Raw genomic sequence first — 16469 nt, 5'->3', positions numbered from 1 at the left:
AAGACTGCTTCAAATCCCCACTCAGCCACAAAACTTACTTGCGTCTCAGCCTGACCTACCCCACAGGGGTGTCATGAAGATAAAATTGGGTGAGGGGAAAGAAACCATGTAGACCGCCTGGAGATCTTTGAGGAAAAGCAGGACATAAATGAACTAAATTCTGTGGACTGGTTTGTGAGTAGCTGCAGATGACGTTTGCAGACACACACAAGCATTTTTCTCCCCTGCAAACCTTAGGGCCCCCTTCCATTAATAATGTGTGTTTGCTAAGCCACCTTTCAGAATACTTTTCATGCCTGGAGTGATGCTCCTCAACATACGCTCTCTTAGTAACAACTGCACAAAATGATTTAATTATTTGCAAACAGCAGGAGGGAGAGTCTGCCGTTCTCTTTTATTCTGCTTTTCTGAGAGTCTCTCCTTCACTTTGGGTGAATTGCAAGCGTTTGAGACAGAATTACTGAACAGGGACAAGGCAGCAGGAAAAACCACAAACCAAATAATGCAGATAAAAGTCCGCACGTCAGAGAAAAGGGGTGTCACTGTGTGCCAGGGATTGCCTCTTTTTTTAATCCAAACAGTAAGAACTCCATCCTCTGGTTCTTCTCAATACAGGATTACGCTGGCAAGGATATCCATTCCATTTTTATACCTGAGTAAGATTTATCTGAGAGTCTCCACATCCTTGCAGCGATTCATAATTCGGACTATCAAAACTTTCCCCTCCCCCAAATGTTCGGAGCTTTGCATCCTTCTTGGTTGGATGTTGAGCAGCTACTTGCGCTGAAATCAATTTAAGAAAGCTTTCTCTGCCTCTGGAAGGCAGGGTCACTCTCAGTCTTCCTCCTCCTCCTCCTCCGCTTCAAAGACGGCTACCGCACACTGTCCAATCGGGACGTAAGCGACGACATCCACTTCTCCCCCACCCTTGCTGGGCTTCTGGAAATGAATCTCCAGGGCTTCACGCATCAATTCCTCATCCAGGACGTCTGGAATCCCCGACAGCAGGACAGTCCGAGCGCAGACCGAAGGACGGAACTGGAATGGGGAGAAAGAAAAAAGAGGATTTTGTTGTCGGCGTCCATCTGCCTCGGGAGACAAATAAGGACCGCCTCTGGGGGTGGTCGAACCGCCGCGTTAGCATCACTGAAGTGAACTCCCTGGGGTGCAAGCCCAGATGACTAGACCTCCCCTCTCTCAGCCTCATTGATGGCGTCCAAAGGAAAGCAGAGCAATACGTCTGGCACCAGCTTGGCCGCGGGAGTTGTTGGACGGAGGCGTACAAGACGCTATCCAACTGTCTTAGTGACTCCATTCCTTGGCCTTTTACTTCTCCCAAAGATATCCTGCAAGGCAGTAGAGGTTGAGGAGCAGAGCTTTCTCCAAGATGGGCTACCTTCCTAGGTACGTCATGTCAGGAGTTCAGCCTACACTCGAGTAGGACCCTAGCAGAGACATATGCCCAACTGGCATGTTCCCTCCCTCCTGGTCTTTCGTTCGGGAGCCTCAAAAGCTTTCTGCTGCCCAAACATCACAGCGACCGATGCCAACCAACACCGGCACTCTTAGGGATCCGCAGAGTTTGTGCATCATGCACGTGACAGACCTCAGCAACTCAGCATTTATTTACATATAAACACACATGCAGCACTGCAACATGGCTCCCTCTCTCTCTTGTATCAAGACAGCAAAGAACAAAGGACAATAGTCCCACTTCATGGAACACAAACATCCTGTTTCCGTCACTTCCCACTCTGTGGAGTCAAAACATACACCGTTGTGTGATAGACAAAAATCCCATGACTGCAATCATGGATCAGGAATTCTAACACGTCATGTGCTGAAACCATCTTTTTTAATCATTGGACCCACTATTTTGGGTTAGAAGTGAAATTCAGAATTTTGCTGATGTAGCAGACTGCGCTGGTTAAATCCCTGACAAAATTCCGGACTATTTGTATCGTCCGCTCAATCTGCCGGAGCCTGTCTTTGCACGCAGGGGAAATCCCTAGCGCACAATGATGATGCCAGAGCTGAAGAGTCCTGGTTGCTTTTGCTAAATGCAAACATTACCACCAGCAGCAGCAACAACAAAAAACATGAAGATCCAGGAACCCAACATGCATCTGATTTTGGACAGCAATGCTGCTGCATGGTTTGGTTTCCTGAGGTCAGCACTGCTGTTGTGGTAGAGCCCTGGGGCAGTTGGCCAGGAGCCCATTGAGCATGAGGGACCCTTGGGGACTGTCCATCCCATTTCGCCGTCTGAGGAGAAACAGGAAGGTGCCAAACCCTCCGCCTGAAGCCTCGTTTAACTGAGGTTGTAGATTCTTGGTTCTGGCAGCAGGGAGAAGTGAGGAGAAAAGCCACAGCTGCTTTTCCCATGGTGGTGGTGGCACTGCCCCTTGGGATCCTGCCGCCCGAAGCGGCCACCTCCGTCCACTTCATAGGAGAGCAGGCCCTGACCCAGCTTACCACATTCTGAAGCAATGCACATAGCCACATAATGCAGTGGTGCCCCGCAAAACGAATGCCTCGCAAGACAGAAAACCCGCTAGACGAAAGAGCTTTCCGTTTTGGACGTGCTTCGCAAAACAAATTTCCTATGGGCTTGCTTTGCAAGACGAAAATGTCTTGCGAGTTTCTGCGGGGGTTTTTTCCTCCCCCCCCTTTTTCTAAGCCGCTAAGCCGCTTATCAGCTGATCCGCTAAGCCACTTAACAGCTGATCCACTAAGCCGCTTATCAGCTGATCCGCTAAGCCGCTTATCAGCTGATCCACTAAGCCGCTTATCAGCTGATCCGCTAAGCCGCTAATAGCGCTAATCCGCTAATGGGCTTGCTTCGCAAGACAAAAAAACCGCAAGACGAAGAGACTCACGGAACTGATTCTTTTCATCTTGCGAGGCACCACTGTAATAATAATAATAATAATAATAATAATAATAATAATAATTTATTTATACCCCGCCCTCCCTGGCCAGAGCCAGGCTCAGGGCAGCTAACACCAACAAAATCACAATAAAAACATAATAGGGGGGAAAGGGGGGGGGGGAGAAAGAAAAAACACCCCAATTTAAAATACAGGTTAAAATGCAGCCTCATTTTAAAATAACTCACCTGCAGCTCTGCGATTTCTCCGCCAACATAGTGTGACAGCTTGACTGTGTGAATCTCCTGTCCGATGGGCACTAGGTACTGACCTTTTTGGATAAGCCGCTTGGCCACTGTAGAAGGGGGAGAGGCAAAGAATAGGACAACATTGCGACTTTCCATCTCACTATTAAAAAACGGTGCAGCTCTAACTACCCAAAGCGTAATACAGTGGTACCTTGGTTCTTGAACGTAATCTGTTCTGGAAATCCATTCGACTTCCGAAACGTTCGAAAACCAAGGCGCGGCTTCCGATTGGTGCAGGTGCCCCAGAAACAATAGCTGACAGCAGCACTGGACTTTTGGCTTCTGAAAAAGGTTCGCAAACTGGAACACTGACATCTGGGTTTGCAGCATTCGGGTTCCGGTTTGTTCGTCAACTAAGCCGTTCGAGAACCAAGGTTCTACTGTAGTTAGCATTTGGCAGAAGGGACTCTTGTATTCTGTACAGCACCTAGCACAAAGTTTCTTCCGAATGAAGATTATCATGTATTGTGGGGTGGGAGAAAACAAGCCCATTCACAGGGAAATTAAACGACGTGCTTGTTTACACCCTGGCTGTAAAATGAGCAGCAGCTCAAACAAAAATATGGCAGTTTTGGTTTAAAATAAATCTTAAGCATTCGTAGATGAGCTGGAGATGGTCCAAGAAAGGGAAATCAGGATGATCACCTCCCTTGCGACAAAAATAATTCACTGATTTTTGAGGTAAGCAAGCCACCTGCCCTTTCCCACTGCCTCTTCATCTATTTCCTCGTACCTCCATCATCCATAAACGTCAGCACCACGTGGCCAGTGTCGCTCAGCCGCTCCACGCTGAACACCTCGCCTCCCATGTTCTGCCGCTTGCTGAAAAACAACTCCAGCTTCTCAAGCAGCCGGTCCTCAGGCAGAGAGTAGGCCACGATGCCAGACAGCAGGACCTGGCGCGGACTCTTTTCCAGGGAGATCTGTGCGGGATGGGGAAGAGGTCTTAGGAAACCAGTTACAGATAGGTAGCCGTGTTGGTCTGCCATAGTCAAAACAAAATAAAAAAATTCCTTCCAGTAGCACCTTAAAGACCAACTAAGTTAGTCTTTAAGGTGCTACCAAGCACCTTACCAAGAACTAACTTAGTTGGTCTTTAAGGTGCTACTGGAAGGAATTTTTTTATTTTGTTTAGGAAACCAGAACGGCCGCATCATGGCACAGCTGAGGAAAGAAGTCCATCGGGGAAAGAAGAAAATGTGGGGTTGGGTGCAGGCCACCTCCCTCCACGCAATCCATCTCAAACAGTAGTGTGGTTACGGTCTGGCTGGAGGCAGAAGAGACAACAGCCGGGGAACCCCCTAGGCCTAGGGAACCCCCAGGGGAAGAAGGCTCAGAGCAGGGCAAGGATGAGTGGCCAGCAGCAGAAGAGGAAGTGGACCGGAGGGAGGAGGCATCAGCAGCAGGAGAGGTGACAGGGTTTAGTGAGCTAGAAGAAGCTGTGCCAGAGAGCAGTTCTAACTTGGAGGCAGAAGCGGAGGCTGGAGAGGAGGCTGGCCTAGAGGCAGGTGGCTGAAGAATCCAGGGCCTCTCCCCCTCCTGCTGTGGCCAGTCCCTCTCTCCCCTGGTCTCCTAGAACTCACAGAGCAGAGGGTGGTTCTGTACAGACGCAGTCTGACACAGCATATAACACCAGGCCTGAATGACCTACATTGGCTTGCAGTACGTTTCCAAGCACAATTCAAAGGGTTGGCGCTGACCTTTAAAGCCCTAAACGGCTTCGGTCCTGTATACCTGAAGGAGCGTCTCCACCCCCATCGTTCGGCCCGGACGCTGAGATTCAGAGCTGAGGGCCTTCTGGCGGTTCCCTCATTGCGAGAAGTGAGGTTGCAGGGAACCAGGCAGAGGGCCTTCTCGGTAGTGGCACCCGCCCTTTGGAACACCCTCCCATCAGATGTCAAGGAAATAAACATCTACCTGATTTTTAGAAGACATCTGAAGGCAGCCCTGTTTAGGGAAGTTTTTAATGTTTGATGTTTGATCGTGTTTTTAATATTCTGTTGGGAGCCACCCAGAATGGCTGGAGAAACCCACCCAGATGGGTGGGATATAAATAATAAATTTTCTATTCTTCTTCTTATTATTATTATTCTTATTATTATTGGAAAGACCCTGGAGAGGAGGAATCTTAGTGGATACCAGGAAGACGGGGATCTTCAGTCCTCCTAACTCCTTCATCGAGGCAAGGCCTCCTAGAAAGAGTTGCTGAGACCATTAGGCCTGAGCTGTGGTCTGTTTTCTGGAATATTTAAAGCTAAATCTAAAGTTGCCTGATTGACTCAGTGGTGGCTATCTAGTCTTTTATATATCATATGTGTTTGGATTATCAATGTATTTGGAGGACATTGTATGGTTTTATTGTTTACACTTATGCCAGTGAAGGCCAATAACTGCACTGGCCTGGGTGATTTGTCGTTTTTGTTGCTGACCTACACTTGACAGAGTGCTATCACAGTTGCACGGATTGTAGCCTAACAGCATGTACTGCAGAAGTGCAGAAAATGTGCTGAGTGTGCTGCTAAGTGCAGCATTCAACTTCCTGGGAATGTTAGCTTAAATTTTTTAAAATAATACAGTGGTACCTCGGGTTAAGTACTTAATTCGTTCTGGAGGTCTGTTCTTAACCTGAAACTGTTCTTAACCTGAGGTACCACTTTAGCTAATGGGGCCTCCTGCCGCCGCCACACGATTTCTGTTCTCATCCTGAGGTAAAGTTCTTAACCCGGGGTACTATTTCTGGGTTAGCGGAGTCTGTAACCTGAAGCGTCTGTAACCCAAGGTACCACCGTACTAATAAAACCAAGAACAGGTTTCTAGTTACAGCATTAAGATTCGATAAAGAATCCGAACTTTCCCATTCCAGCCCATTTTCTGTTTCAAACGTTCCCAATTACAATTACCCCCAATCACCCCAAAGTTTGGATGTGCCAGATCCGTATTGTGGGTCCAATTTTACAGATGCAGAACCCACCTCCAAGGATGAGGGCACGAGTAACACCATTGGCTCAGCCTTCACGTGCACATAGCTGAATTCATCCAGTTGAACCTGGTGCTGCTCCATTTCAATGATCCTGGAGGCAACTGACAGGGAGGAGTGGAAAAAGAGGTCAATTCAACTCCAACTATCTCCTTCCATCCATATGTTTTCCTATCTGTCAGTTCGTAAAGGTAAAGGGACCCCTGACCATTAGGTCCAGTCATGGCCGACTCTGGGGTTGCGGCGCTCATCTCACTTTACTGGCCGAGGGAGCCGGTGTACAGCTTCTGGGTCATGTGGCCAGCATGACTAAGCCACTTCTGGCAAACCAGAGCAGCGCACGTAAATGCCGTTTACCTTCCCGCCGGAGCGGTACTTATTTATCTACTTGCACTTTGACGTGCTTTCGAACTGCTAGGTTGGCAGGAGCAGGGACCGAGCAACGGGAGCTCACCCTGTCATGGGGATTCGAACCGCCAACCTTCTGATCAGCAAGTCTTAGGCTCTGTGGTTTAACCCACAGCGCACCCGCATCCCCATCTGTCAGTTCAGCAACCCAGAATTAATTCCCATTCTCCTGTAAGATGGAAACAAGATGCTTTTTTTGTCCGTGTGTGATTGCATTGAGGGGTGTGTGGAGTGTTAGGGGAGAGACAAGGCGCATCATGCTCTTTCTGGGGTAGCTGGGGTAGCTTGGATTACGTTCGAAAACCAAGGTACCACCATATTCTGTAAGCTGGCCAGAGTGGCTGGGGAAACCCAGCCAGATGGGTGGGGTATAAGTAATAAAATAATAATAATAATAATAATAATAATAATAATAATAATAATAATAATTATTATTCCTTTGGACCACACCAGCAAGGCCGAGGGGGGGCGGGGTCCTGTTGTCTGGGGAGACCAGGGTTTCCATACACACTGCCCACAAGAGGTCACCTCAGTGCTGTCCGCGCAGCAGTTTGACTTCATGCCTGGAGGCGCACGCCATTGTCTTTGAGACAGACGGATGCCAACAACGACATTGCTTGAAAGGGTTGGGCAAGAACTATGGAACCCTCATCAATAGAGGCCTTGTGAAAGAGGCCGAAGGAACATTTGGATGAATTTGATTGAGAAACCAGGAATTGCAGCTGGGCGATCTGTTACGATCCCTTCCCTATAGCGGAGGAGCAAGTCCCATCACTAGAGATAAAAGTGGTTGGGAATTTATACAGGATTCCTACTGCTGGCAAGGGGCTGGTTGAAATCACCCGCAAAGAGCCTTTGGGTTGTATTCAGCTAACTATTACTCAGAGTAGATCCATTACAATGAACGGGTGTAAGCTAGTTATGGCCATTAATTGCAGCGACCGATTAATGTGCGTCCGAAAGACGCACCATTGTGCACATGGCGCCAAACCCAGAAGTGACCCAGAAATATCCTTGGGCCAAAATGCTCCCAATTGGCTGTCTCTGCCTGCTCTTAGGTTCCCCAACTTAGGGCCACCCCTGTGGCATCTTTTCGGGGTCATAATTTCAATCCGAACAGCTGCTCCTACCCTCATGGCTTTCAAAAGTGATGAGAGCCGATCCCCCAGGCACAGGGTATCGAATCTGTGGCCGGGCTGTCAAACGGTTAGGCAATGTCTCCTCCTTTGCTTCTTCCACGTGGCCTTTAAACACCATCACCCTTTCAGGTAGGTTGGTTGGCACCTGGAGAGTTGGCAGGAGAGAGAAGATTGATATGAGAATGGGGTTTTTTTCCTGCCAGGTTTCGCACTCTACAACAAACTCTATTGTGAGTCAGAATTCCAACTGGATGTATCTCCCACGCGTACTCCTCTTGTTTTGTATTTCACGTTGCCTCTTCTGATTAAAACTTTTAAATTAATAAGTAACTGTAGAACTCAGCTAGCAGATAGTTTAAGGGAAATGCTAAGGAAAGGACAGAGCAGTTCTGTGCATAGGCAGAGATTTTGCCTTGCCACTGAACAAACGCCACTAGTCTCAGTTGGTTTGCAGGGCAGAAAAGAGGAATAATCATAGGAATTATTATAATTTAATTTATTTATTTATACATACATACATACATACATACATACATATGCCACCCATCTGGGTGGGTTTCCCCAGCCACTCTGGGTTGCTCCCAACAGAATATTAAAAACACGATCAAACATCAAACATTAAGAACTTCCCTAAACAGGGCTGCTGTCAGATGTCTTCTAAAAGTCAGATAGTTGTTTATTTCCTTGACATCTGATGGGAGGGCATTCCACAGGGCGGGTGCCACTACCAAGAAGGCCCTCTGCCTGGTTCCCTGTAACTTCACTTCTTATAATGAGGGAACCAGCAGAAGGCCGTCAGAGCTGGACCTCAGTGTCCAGGCTGAACGATGGGGGTGGAGATACTCCTTCAAGTATACTGGGCTGAGGCCTTTTAGAGCTTTAAAGGTCAGCACCAGCCCTTTGAATTGTGCTTGGAAACGCATTGGGAGCCAATGTAGCTCTTTCAAGACCAGTGTTATATGGTCTCGGCAGCTACTCCCAGTCACCAGTCTAGCTGCTAGATTAGTTGTAGTTTCCGGGTCACCTTCAAAGGTAACCCCACGTAGAGCGCATTGCAGTAGTCCAAGCAGGAGATAACCAGAGCATGCACCACTCTAGCGAAACAGTCTGCAGGCAGGTAGGGTCTCAGCCTGCATACCAGATGGAATCTCAAGAGGAATTATGACTGGGATTCAGTGGCTCCTTCCGGGAAAGACACAAGCTTGTCTTCATGAGAAAACTAGCCTATATCTCAGGCCACATGATTCCCCACACCTAGTACCTTGTGGAGCTCTTCTTGGGTAACCTGAAACCTTTCCACCTGCTCCAGTTCGTTTTCCAGAGCCAGTTTCTCTTGTAGCAATTGGCATTTTTCCGTCAGCGCCAACTGAATCTCTCTCTGCAGGGAAAAGATGGTGGTCCATTAAACAGGGAACACAAGGGATGTCTGCCAGTGCAGACAACTTGTAAACCCAAGATATGCTCAAGATGTGTTTGGACTCCATCTCCCATCTATGGGATATTTAAAGTGCAGTCAAACCAAGAGTTTGCTACATAGGCACATTTTTACAGTCGATTATTGGGATGCGGGTGGCGCTGTGGGTTAAACCACAGAGCCTAGGGCTTGCTGATCAGAAGGTCAGCAGTTGGAATCCCCGCGACGGGGTGAGCTCCCGTTGCTCGGTCCCTGCTCCTGCCAACCTAGCAGTTCGAAAACACGTCAAAGTGCAAGTAGATAAATAGGTACTGCTCCAGCGGGAAGGTAAATGGCATTTCTGTGCACCGCTCTGGTTCGCCAGAAGCAGCTTAGTCATGCTGGCCACGACCCGGAAGCTGTACACCGGCTCCCTCGGCCAATAAAGTGAGATGAGTGCCGCAACCCCAGAGCCGGTCACGACTGGACCTAATGGTCAGGGGTGCCTTTACCTTTACCTATTGCATTTCAATATTTTACCATAAGCTGCCCAGAGAACATAGTTTGGGGGAGGCGTGCAATAACTGCAAACAAATAAATAGGTAAAAAGGTAAAGGACTCCTGAACGGTTAAGTCCACTCAAAGGCGACTATGGGGTTGCGGCGCTCATCTCGCTTTCAGGTCGAGGGAGTCGGTGTTTGTCCACAGACAGCTTTCCAGGTCATGTGGCCAGCAGGACTAAACAGCTTCTGGCACAACAGGACACCATGATGGAAACCAGAGCACATGGAAACGCTGTTTACCTTCCCGCCACAGTGGTACCTATTTATCTACTTGCACTGGCATGCTTTCGAACTGCTAGGCTGGCAGAAGCTGGGACAGAGTCACATGGATTCAAACTGCCGACCTTCTGATCGGCAAGCCCAAGAGGTTCAGTGGTTTAGACCACAGCACCACCTGCGTCCCTGACAAACAAGTAAAAACAGGCTTATCACATAAGTTACGCAGTTTGCATAATTTATTATTACGTACATGTGTTAATCTGGGGGTAGGGTGCCAGAGTCCAATTTTCTGAGAATCTCAGCTCTCTACCTTTCCTTGAAGCATGTGTTTGGCCTACACGGCTGCAAGAAAAGCCTGAACTGTTAAGTTGTGGGTGAACATATCAGACAACACAGCGTTTCTTCAAACAGCTCTTGTTTATTCACAGGCCAGGACAGAACTGAACTGAACTGAAGGGTTCAGTTAGCCTGCTTATATAGAGCTGCAGTACAATGTAACTGTAACAATTTTCTAAAACTATCCAATCACTGAACGCCACTTTCGATCCCTTATTTGCATAACTATCTACAGTATCCCCCTGCTGGCCCAGGGTGAGAACTTCAGTACATAACATGAACATACATCAGCAACACCTGGGGAAATATCAGAAAGATGGAGGAAAACACGGAGGACGATTTGCAGTGGTCGTATTTCCTCTCCTGACCTTTCGCAATGACTTGCAAAATAAAAGGATGCAAAATAAGAAAATGGGTGCTTATGTTTCATCAGAACGACTGCGTGACTGAACATCTCTCAGTGCAGGACTGGGGTTACACTGATGAATAATTTGCTTTTCTTTAAAGAAGGGCTGAGGAACCTGTAGCCCTGCAGTTGTTGCTGGAGAGTTCAACAACAAACACGTTTCCCCTTCTCTGCTTTAAAGATAGAATATACTCAACCCTGGTCTTAAAAGGTCTGTACCTGGAAACCTGCTTTGTGGGGCTGAGACTCTTCTTCAAGCTCCTGGAGTCTTTTACGCAGAAGCTCAGTTTCTCTCTCGAGTTTTGACGCCTCTCGTTCGCTCTCTTTTCTGCCAGCCTCCAAGGAAAACCGGTCAGCCTCCAATGCTATGCACATATCCTAAAGGTGACAAGTAGACGTGTGACAGTCAGAAAGGATAAAACCAGGAAAGGGGAAATCTGAAGAAAATGTGTGTATTTTTTTATCCCGATGAATTTTTCTTAAACTTTCCAGTAGGCAAAATGGGAAATTGAGAATATCCAGTAGGGTGATGCTCTTTAATACTATATGAGAAAGTTTCTGTCCACATAATATGTTTCCTTTTGTTTACTACGAAGTTTGTGTTATCTATTGTTTCTTTCAGCTTTTCAGGTGGCAAACACAAATGTTAAAGAAGCATAACGGGGAGACCCTCTCCAATACCAGGTATATATTTACATTTTTGCTAGCACAAAAGTAATGCACTTATACTTTGGGGGCCACAGTCCTAGGCATGCTAACCTCGGGGTGCTCCCCACTAAACAGAATGGATTTTGCTTCTGAGTAAACATGCAGAGAATAAATATAAAACCAGGGTGGATTTGATTTAAATCAAATCAAATTGTTTTAAATCACAATTTAAATCACGAGTCAGTAAGACTTGATTTAAATTAATTTTTTTACAGATGGACTCATTCTTGCATATTTACAACCAGAGGAAGTTTTCATTTTTGGAATAATAAATTTTCAGAGTAGTTGTTTACAGTTATATCAAAAATTACTGATTTGGTTATACTATTAGAAAGACATAGATAATTATGAAATTATTGTGAGGTTTAATAAGTTAACTGTTTATATTCTGACAACTTTTCTGATGTGGTTAAACAATTTTTTTTTAAAAAAAGAAAAACTTAGATTGAGTTTTAGCACACATGAAAAACTTAAAACAAACCCTTATTTCCTGATGAATAGCCTTTGGAGTAGAATGTAACTTAAATAGAAATATTTGTCATTCCAAGAGCATTTTATTTTAAAATTCAATTTCAATTTTAAAAAATCCGATTTCAATTTTTTAAAAAATCATTGGTTTTTATCCATCCTGTTTAAAATAAAAAGCAATTAAAAATAAAATAAATATAAAGGAAAGAGCTTTGAAGAAAGCCTCCGTACACCAACACATCTCACTTTCGACATGAGAGACAACTGCTGTTTCCAAAGAAGAGTACCTGCCATTTCAAGGTTTGTTCTGCTGCCAGTGTCTCCAAAGACTCACTTGCTGAAATTCTTGGACTGGGCAGGTAGATGAAGGAGTCCTGAAGAGCAGAACAAAAGGATGTTCGTTCACAGCCCAGGGCCTCCGGCCTCCACGCAACAGGAGCGCAGAGGCGAGAAGGGGACTAACTTTTTATTATTTTTATTTTTATTAAAGCTTTATTGCAGAACAATTTACACACTACATAAAAAACAACACAAACCAACCAACACCATGCCCTCATAACAACTAAACACGAACGAACAACATATCATTTGGCATCACACACACTTTTGACTTCTGATTCACCTCACTGTACTTTTTACACATTATTGGTCTATTCACACTTCCTTATTTTTTAAACTGTTGCATATCAAAAGGAGATTTTTGCCTTTATAATTTCCTTATTATTCAAGATTCAATCCAGACCTGCCAGGAGATTTTCATTATCACAATCCTTTTTTAGATATTCTTTGAATAATGTCCAATCTTTACTCACTTTCTGGTTTGAGTTTCCTCTTAATCTCCCAGTCATTTTCGCAAGTTCTAAATATTCTATCATCTTCTCCTGCCAGTCAATTTTTGTGGGGGTTGAGTCACCTTTCCAATTTTTTGCTATTAAAATTCTGGCCGCCATGGTTGCTTACATAAAAAAGTTTCTAAAGATTTTTTTTTGTATTTTGGTAAACATCATGCCTAACAGAAAGGCTTCTTGGGGTTCTTTGAAGGTGAATTTAAATATCTTTTTGAGTTTGTTATATATTATGTCCCAGAATTCTCGTATCCTCACGCAGTCCCACCACATGTGCAGGAAGGTACCTACCCCCTTTTTGCATCTCCAGCAAACATTTGAGTTCTTTTTATACATCTTGGCCAGTTTGAGAAGGGAACTAACTATTGATCACTTGGTAAATATATCAACTTCTTGAAGTTAATGCACAGAGCTGCCCAAACTGCCGTGTGAGGCGGCGACTTGCATACAGTCATGCCTCGGGTTGCGAACGCTGCGGGCTGTGCATTTTCAGGTTGCGGACAGCGCCGAACCCGGAAGTACCAGAACGGGTTACTTCCAGGTTTTGGCACTTGTGCATGCATGCGCAGAAGCACAAAATAACGTCACGCACATGCAGAGAAGCACCAAATCGCGTCATGCGCATGCACAGCGCTTCAGGCTGCGAACGTGCCTCCCGCACGGATCACGTTCACAACCAGAGGTATCACTGTACAGTGGTACCTTGGGTTAAGAACTTAATTCATACTGGAGGTCCATTCTTAACCTGAAACTGTTCTTAACCTGAAGCACCACTTTAGCTAATGGGGCCTCCTGCTGCTGCCACGCCACCGGAGCAGGATTTCTGTTCTCATCCTGAAGCAAATTTCTTAACCTGAGGTAATATTTCTGGGTTAGCGGAGTCCGTAACCTGAAGTGTATGTAACCCGAGGTACCACTGTACTTGAAAGTGGCACTCTTGAATCAAGGTTTCTCATATCACTCTGAAGGAAGATGCAACAAACATGTTTAGCAGAGAGGCATACGGTGTTGATATGGAAAAGGATCTATTCTCTAAAGAGCACACACCAACAGTGGCTTAACCGTGGAGCAGGGGATTACAGGAATAGAGGCGAGCAAAACAAGCCAAGGGAGTCGCAGGATTCCCTTGTGGGATTCATCCAAAGACAAGATCAGTGGACAGCAAACAGTGTCACCCCCTAATAGTACTAAAGTAAGGTTAACTGGGGACGCGGGTGGCCCTGTGGTCTAAACCACTGAGCCTAGAGCTTGCCGATCAGAAGGTCGGCAGTTCGAATCCCCGTGACGGGGTGAGCTCCCGTTGCTCGGTCCCAGCTCCTGCATGCCTAGCAGTTTGAAAGCACGTCAAAGTGCAAGTAGATAAATAGGTACCACTCCAGCGGGAAGGTAAACGGCGTTTTCGTGCGCTGCTCTGGTTTGCCAGAAGCGGCTTAGTCCTGCTGGCCACATGACCCGGAAGCTGTACGCTGGCTCCCTCGGCCAATAAAGCAAGCTGAGCACCGCAACTCCAGAGTCTGTCATGACTGGACCTAATGGTCAGGAGTCCCTTTACCTTTACCTTTAAGGTTAACTTGGGACGCGGGTGATGCTGTGGTCTAAACCACTGAGCCTAGAGCTTGCCGATCAGAAGGTCGGCGGTTTGAATCCCTGCAACAGGGTGAGCTCCCGTTGCTTGGTCCCAGCTCCTGCCCACCTAGCAGTTCAAAAGCACATCAAAGTGCAAGTAAATAGGTACCGCTCCGGCAGGAAGGTAAACGGCGCCAGAAGTGGCTTAGTCATGCTGACCACATGACCCGGAAAAACTGTGTGCAGACTCCCTCGGCCAGTAAAGCGAGATGAGTGCCGCAACCCCAGAGTTGTCTGCGACTTAACTGTCAGGGGTTTTAAGGTTAATTGGGAGGCTCTCAGCTGCCAGTCCAAGGGGTTCGGAAGGACTGGATTGCTGCTGCTAGCCCCGGACGGGCAAGTTAAATATGGATGCGACTTTTGCACCTGAGCAAGGGAACCAGTGGCACTAATTAACATAACACACAGCCTTGCAAGGAATCCAGGGAAATCAATGGTGGGTATTTTCTTCTTCACGCAACATAAAATTAACTCATGTCCATGTGCCACCACCAAAGGTGGAGATACCACTGGTTTAGGGGGCTTAAGGAAGGGCTGGTGAAGTCTATCCACATGAAAACGCAGTCCTGATTACATTTAGCGTTCATAATTTCAGCAGGATAATTTAAGCAGGTCATTTTGTTGCTGCTGTTCTTAAAACAACTGTGTCAGAAATACTTGATGTCTTACTGCAAATAGCTCAGAGGTTTCCCAGCAGATCCTGGGCTCATTGTGCTACATTTAAAGTAGCAAACTAAGGAATGCTGGTGTAAGTTTTAATCTGTTTTACTATTTTAATTTTTTGATTGAATTTTTTCCTTGATTCCCTTGTTTTTATCTTTTTCAAAACCACTTTGAGATTTATTTATTTTTACAATCAAATGGCCTATATATTTTACGAAATAAATAAAAAAATACCACTTTAAACCTTCATGGCTTCCCCCAAAGAATCCTAGGAACTGTAGTTTGTTCAGGGTGCTGAGAGCCGTTAGCAGACCCCTCTATTACAAAGGTTTGATATCCAGAATTCCCTTGGAAGATAGATTGATTTTTAAATCATTCTGGGAACTGTAGTTCCATGAGAGGAATAAGGGGTGCCAAACAACTCCCAGCAGCACCCTTAGCAAACTACAATTCCTAAGATTCTTTGGGGGGGGGGAGCCAAGATTATTTAAAGTGGTGTGATATTGCTTTAAATATGTACTGCTTAGTCCTCATCCATCCTCCGGGTGCCACACAGAAGCAGATTCTTAGTTGCCTATCTGTTGCCTGCTTACCTCTTCTGAATCCATCCTGTTGACACACCTGGAAGAAAACAGAAGGGCTGAGTTTGCAGTGCACTTTAATACAAAACAGAGCTAACCCAAATACCACCCAGGGCGGGGGGGGGGGGGGGAGAGAATGTAATTTGGTTTTATTATGCAAATATGTGTCTGCTTTGCATAATTTATTCTGCTTCACATACCCTAGAGCAGTGTTTCCCAACCTGGATAAAGACGGGAGTTTTAGGGATCTAAGCTCTTTGTGCTGCTCTAGGGCAGTGTTTCCCAACCTTGGATCTCCAGCTGTTTTTGGACTACAACTCCCATGATCCCTAGCTAGCAAGATCAATGGTCAGGGATGATGGGAATTGTAGTCTGAAAACAGCTGGAGACCAAAGGTTGGGAAACACTGCCCTAGAGCAGCACAAAGAGCTTAGATCCCTAAAACTCCCGTCTTTATCCAGAGATTCCTTGTTTCCTCGCCTCCGTTTCCCTGCACGCTGCCATGCCTCTCTTCCTCGGTCATACGGACTAGAAACCTGACGCCGGAAAAGTCGAGACCCGCCATGGGAGAAGCCAGGATTTTTGTTGTGGGGCAGAACCTCAGTTTGCCATGTATTGATTATTGATTTGGGAGGGCAGCTGCCACTCCCTGCCTCCCCCCTCTTGGCTACTCCCATGAAATCCGCCCTGCTTGCTGCACTCACAGTGCCCGGTCCCGAACCCCATGCAATGGTTACCGACCTGCCCCAACCCGCCGCCCCTACGGAGGACTCATCCTGACCTCGCCCTACGGTCCGGCGTCGAAAGGCAGGCGGTGCGCAGAGGGCGCGCACGGACACCTCTATCCAAGCGCAAAGCGGATCGTTTGGGTGCTGCGGTTTGGGGACAGGAGCGGATCAGGCCTACAAGCCCCCCCCCCCCCCCCAATTAGCGACCTTACCTTTCTCAGCAGCTGCCGG

General features: G+C 46.5%; 1 protein-coding gene across 2 annotated transcripts; it reads right to left on the bottom strand.

Annotated features, from left to right (window-relative positions):
- Positions 1-349: 349 nt before the first annotated feature.
- IFI35 (interferon induced protein 35) lies at positions 350-16469 on the bottom strand. Of its 2 annotated transcripts, XM_079949897.1 has the most exons (10): positions 16292-16422; positions 15523-15550; positions 12083-12169; positions 10839-10997; positions 8964-9080; positions 7694-7847; positions 6150-6259; positions 3912-4101; positions 3119-3225; positions 350-1038 (listed from the first exon to the last, which is right to left on the bottom strand). In XM_079949897.1, the coding sequence occupies exons 2-10, from the start codon at positions 15535-15537 to the stop codon at positions 835-837; spliced, it is 1143 nt and encodes a 380-aa protein (XP_079806023.1). In that variant the 5' UTR covers positions 15538-15550; positions 16292-16422; the 3' UTR covers positions 350-834. The 2 variants fall into 2 exon arrangements, with proteins under 2 accessions (XP_079806023.1, XP_079806024.1); XM_079949898.1 differs by lacking the exons at positions 12083-12169; positions 16292-16422 and adding an exon at positions 16451-16469.

Source organism: Podarcis cretensis (genome assembly GCF_951804945.1).
Source record: "Podarcis cretensis genome assembly, chromosome: 13".
NCBI lineage: Eukaryota > Metazoa > Chordata > Lepidosauria > Squamata > Lacertidae > Podarcis > Podarcis cretensis.
This window is presented reverse-complemented; position numbering and strand designations above follow the sequence as displayed.

Bases quoted from the DNA above. Each gene is read 5' to 3' on its own strand.
- IFI35 (XM_079949897.1), bottom strand. The intron at 3,226-3,911 runs GTACGAGGAAAT...CCCCTTCTACAG, and splicing joins GACGTTTATGGATGATGGAG to TGGCCAAGCGGCTTATCCAA. The intron at 1,039-3,118 runs GTGAGTTATTTT...TCCCCATTCCAG, and splicing joins GAGAAATCGCAGAGCTGCAG to TTCCGTCCTTCGGTCTGCGC.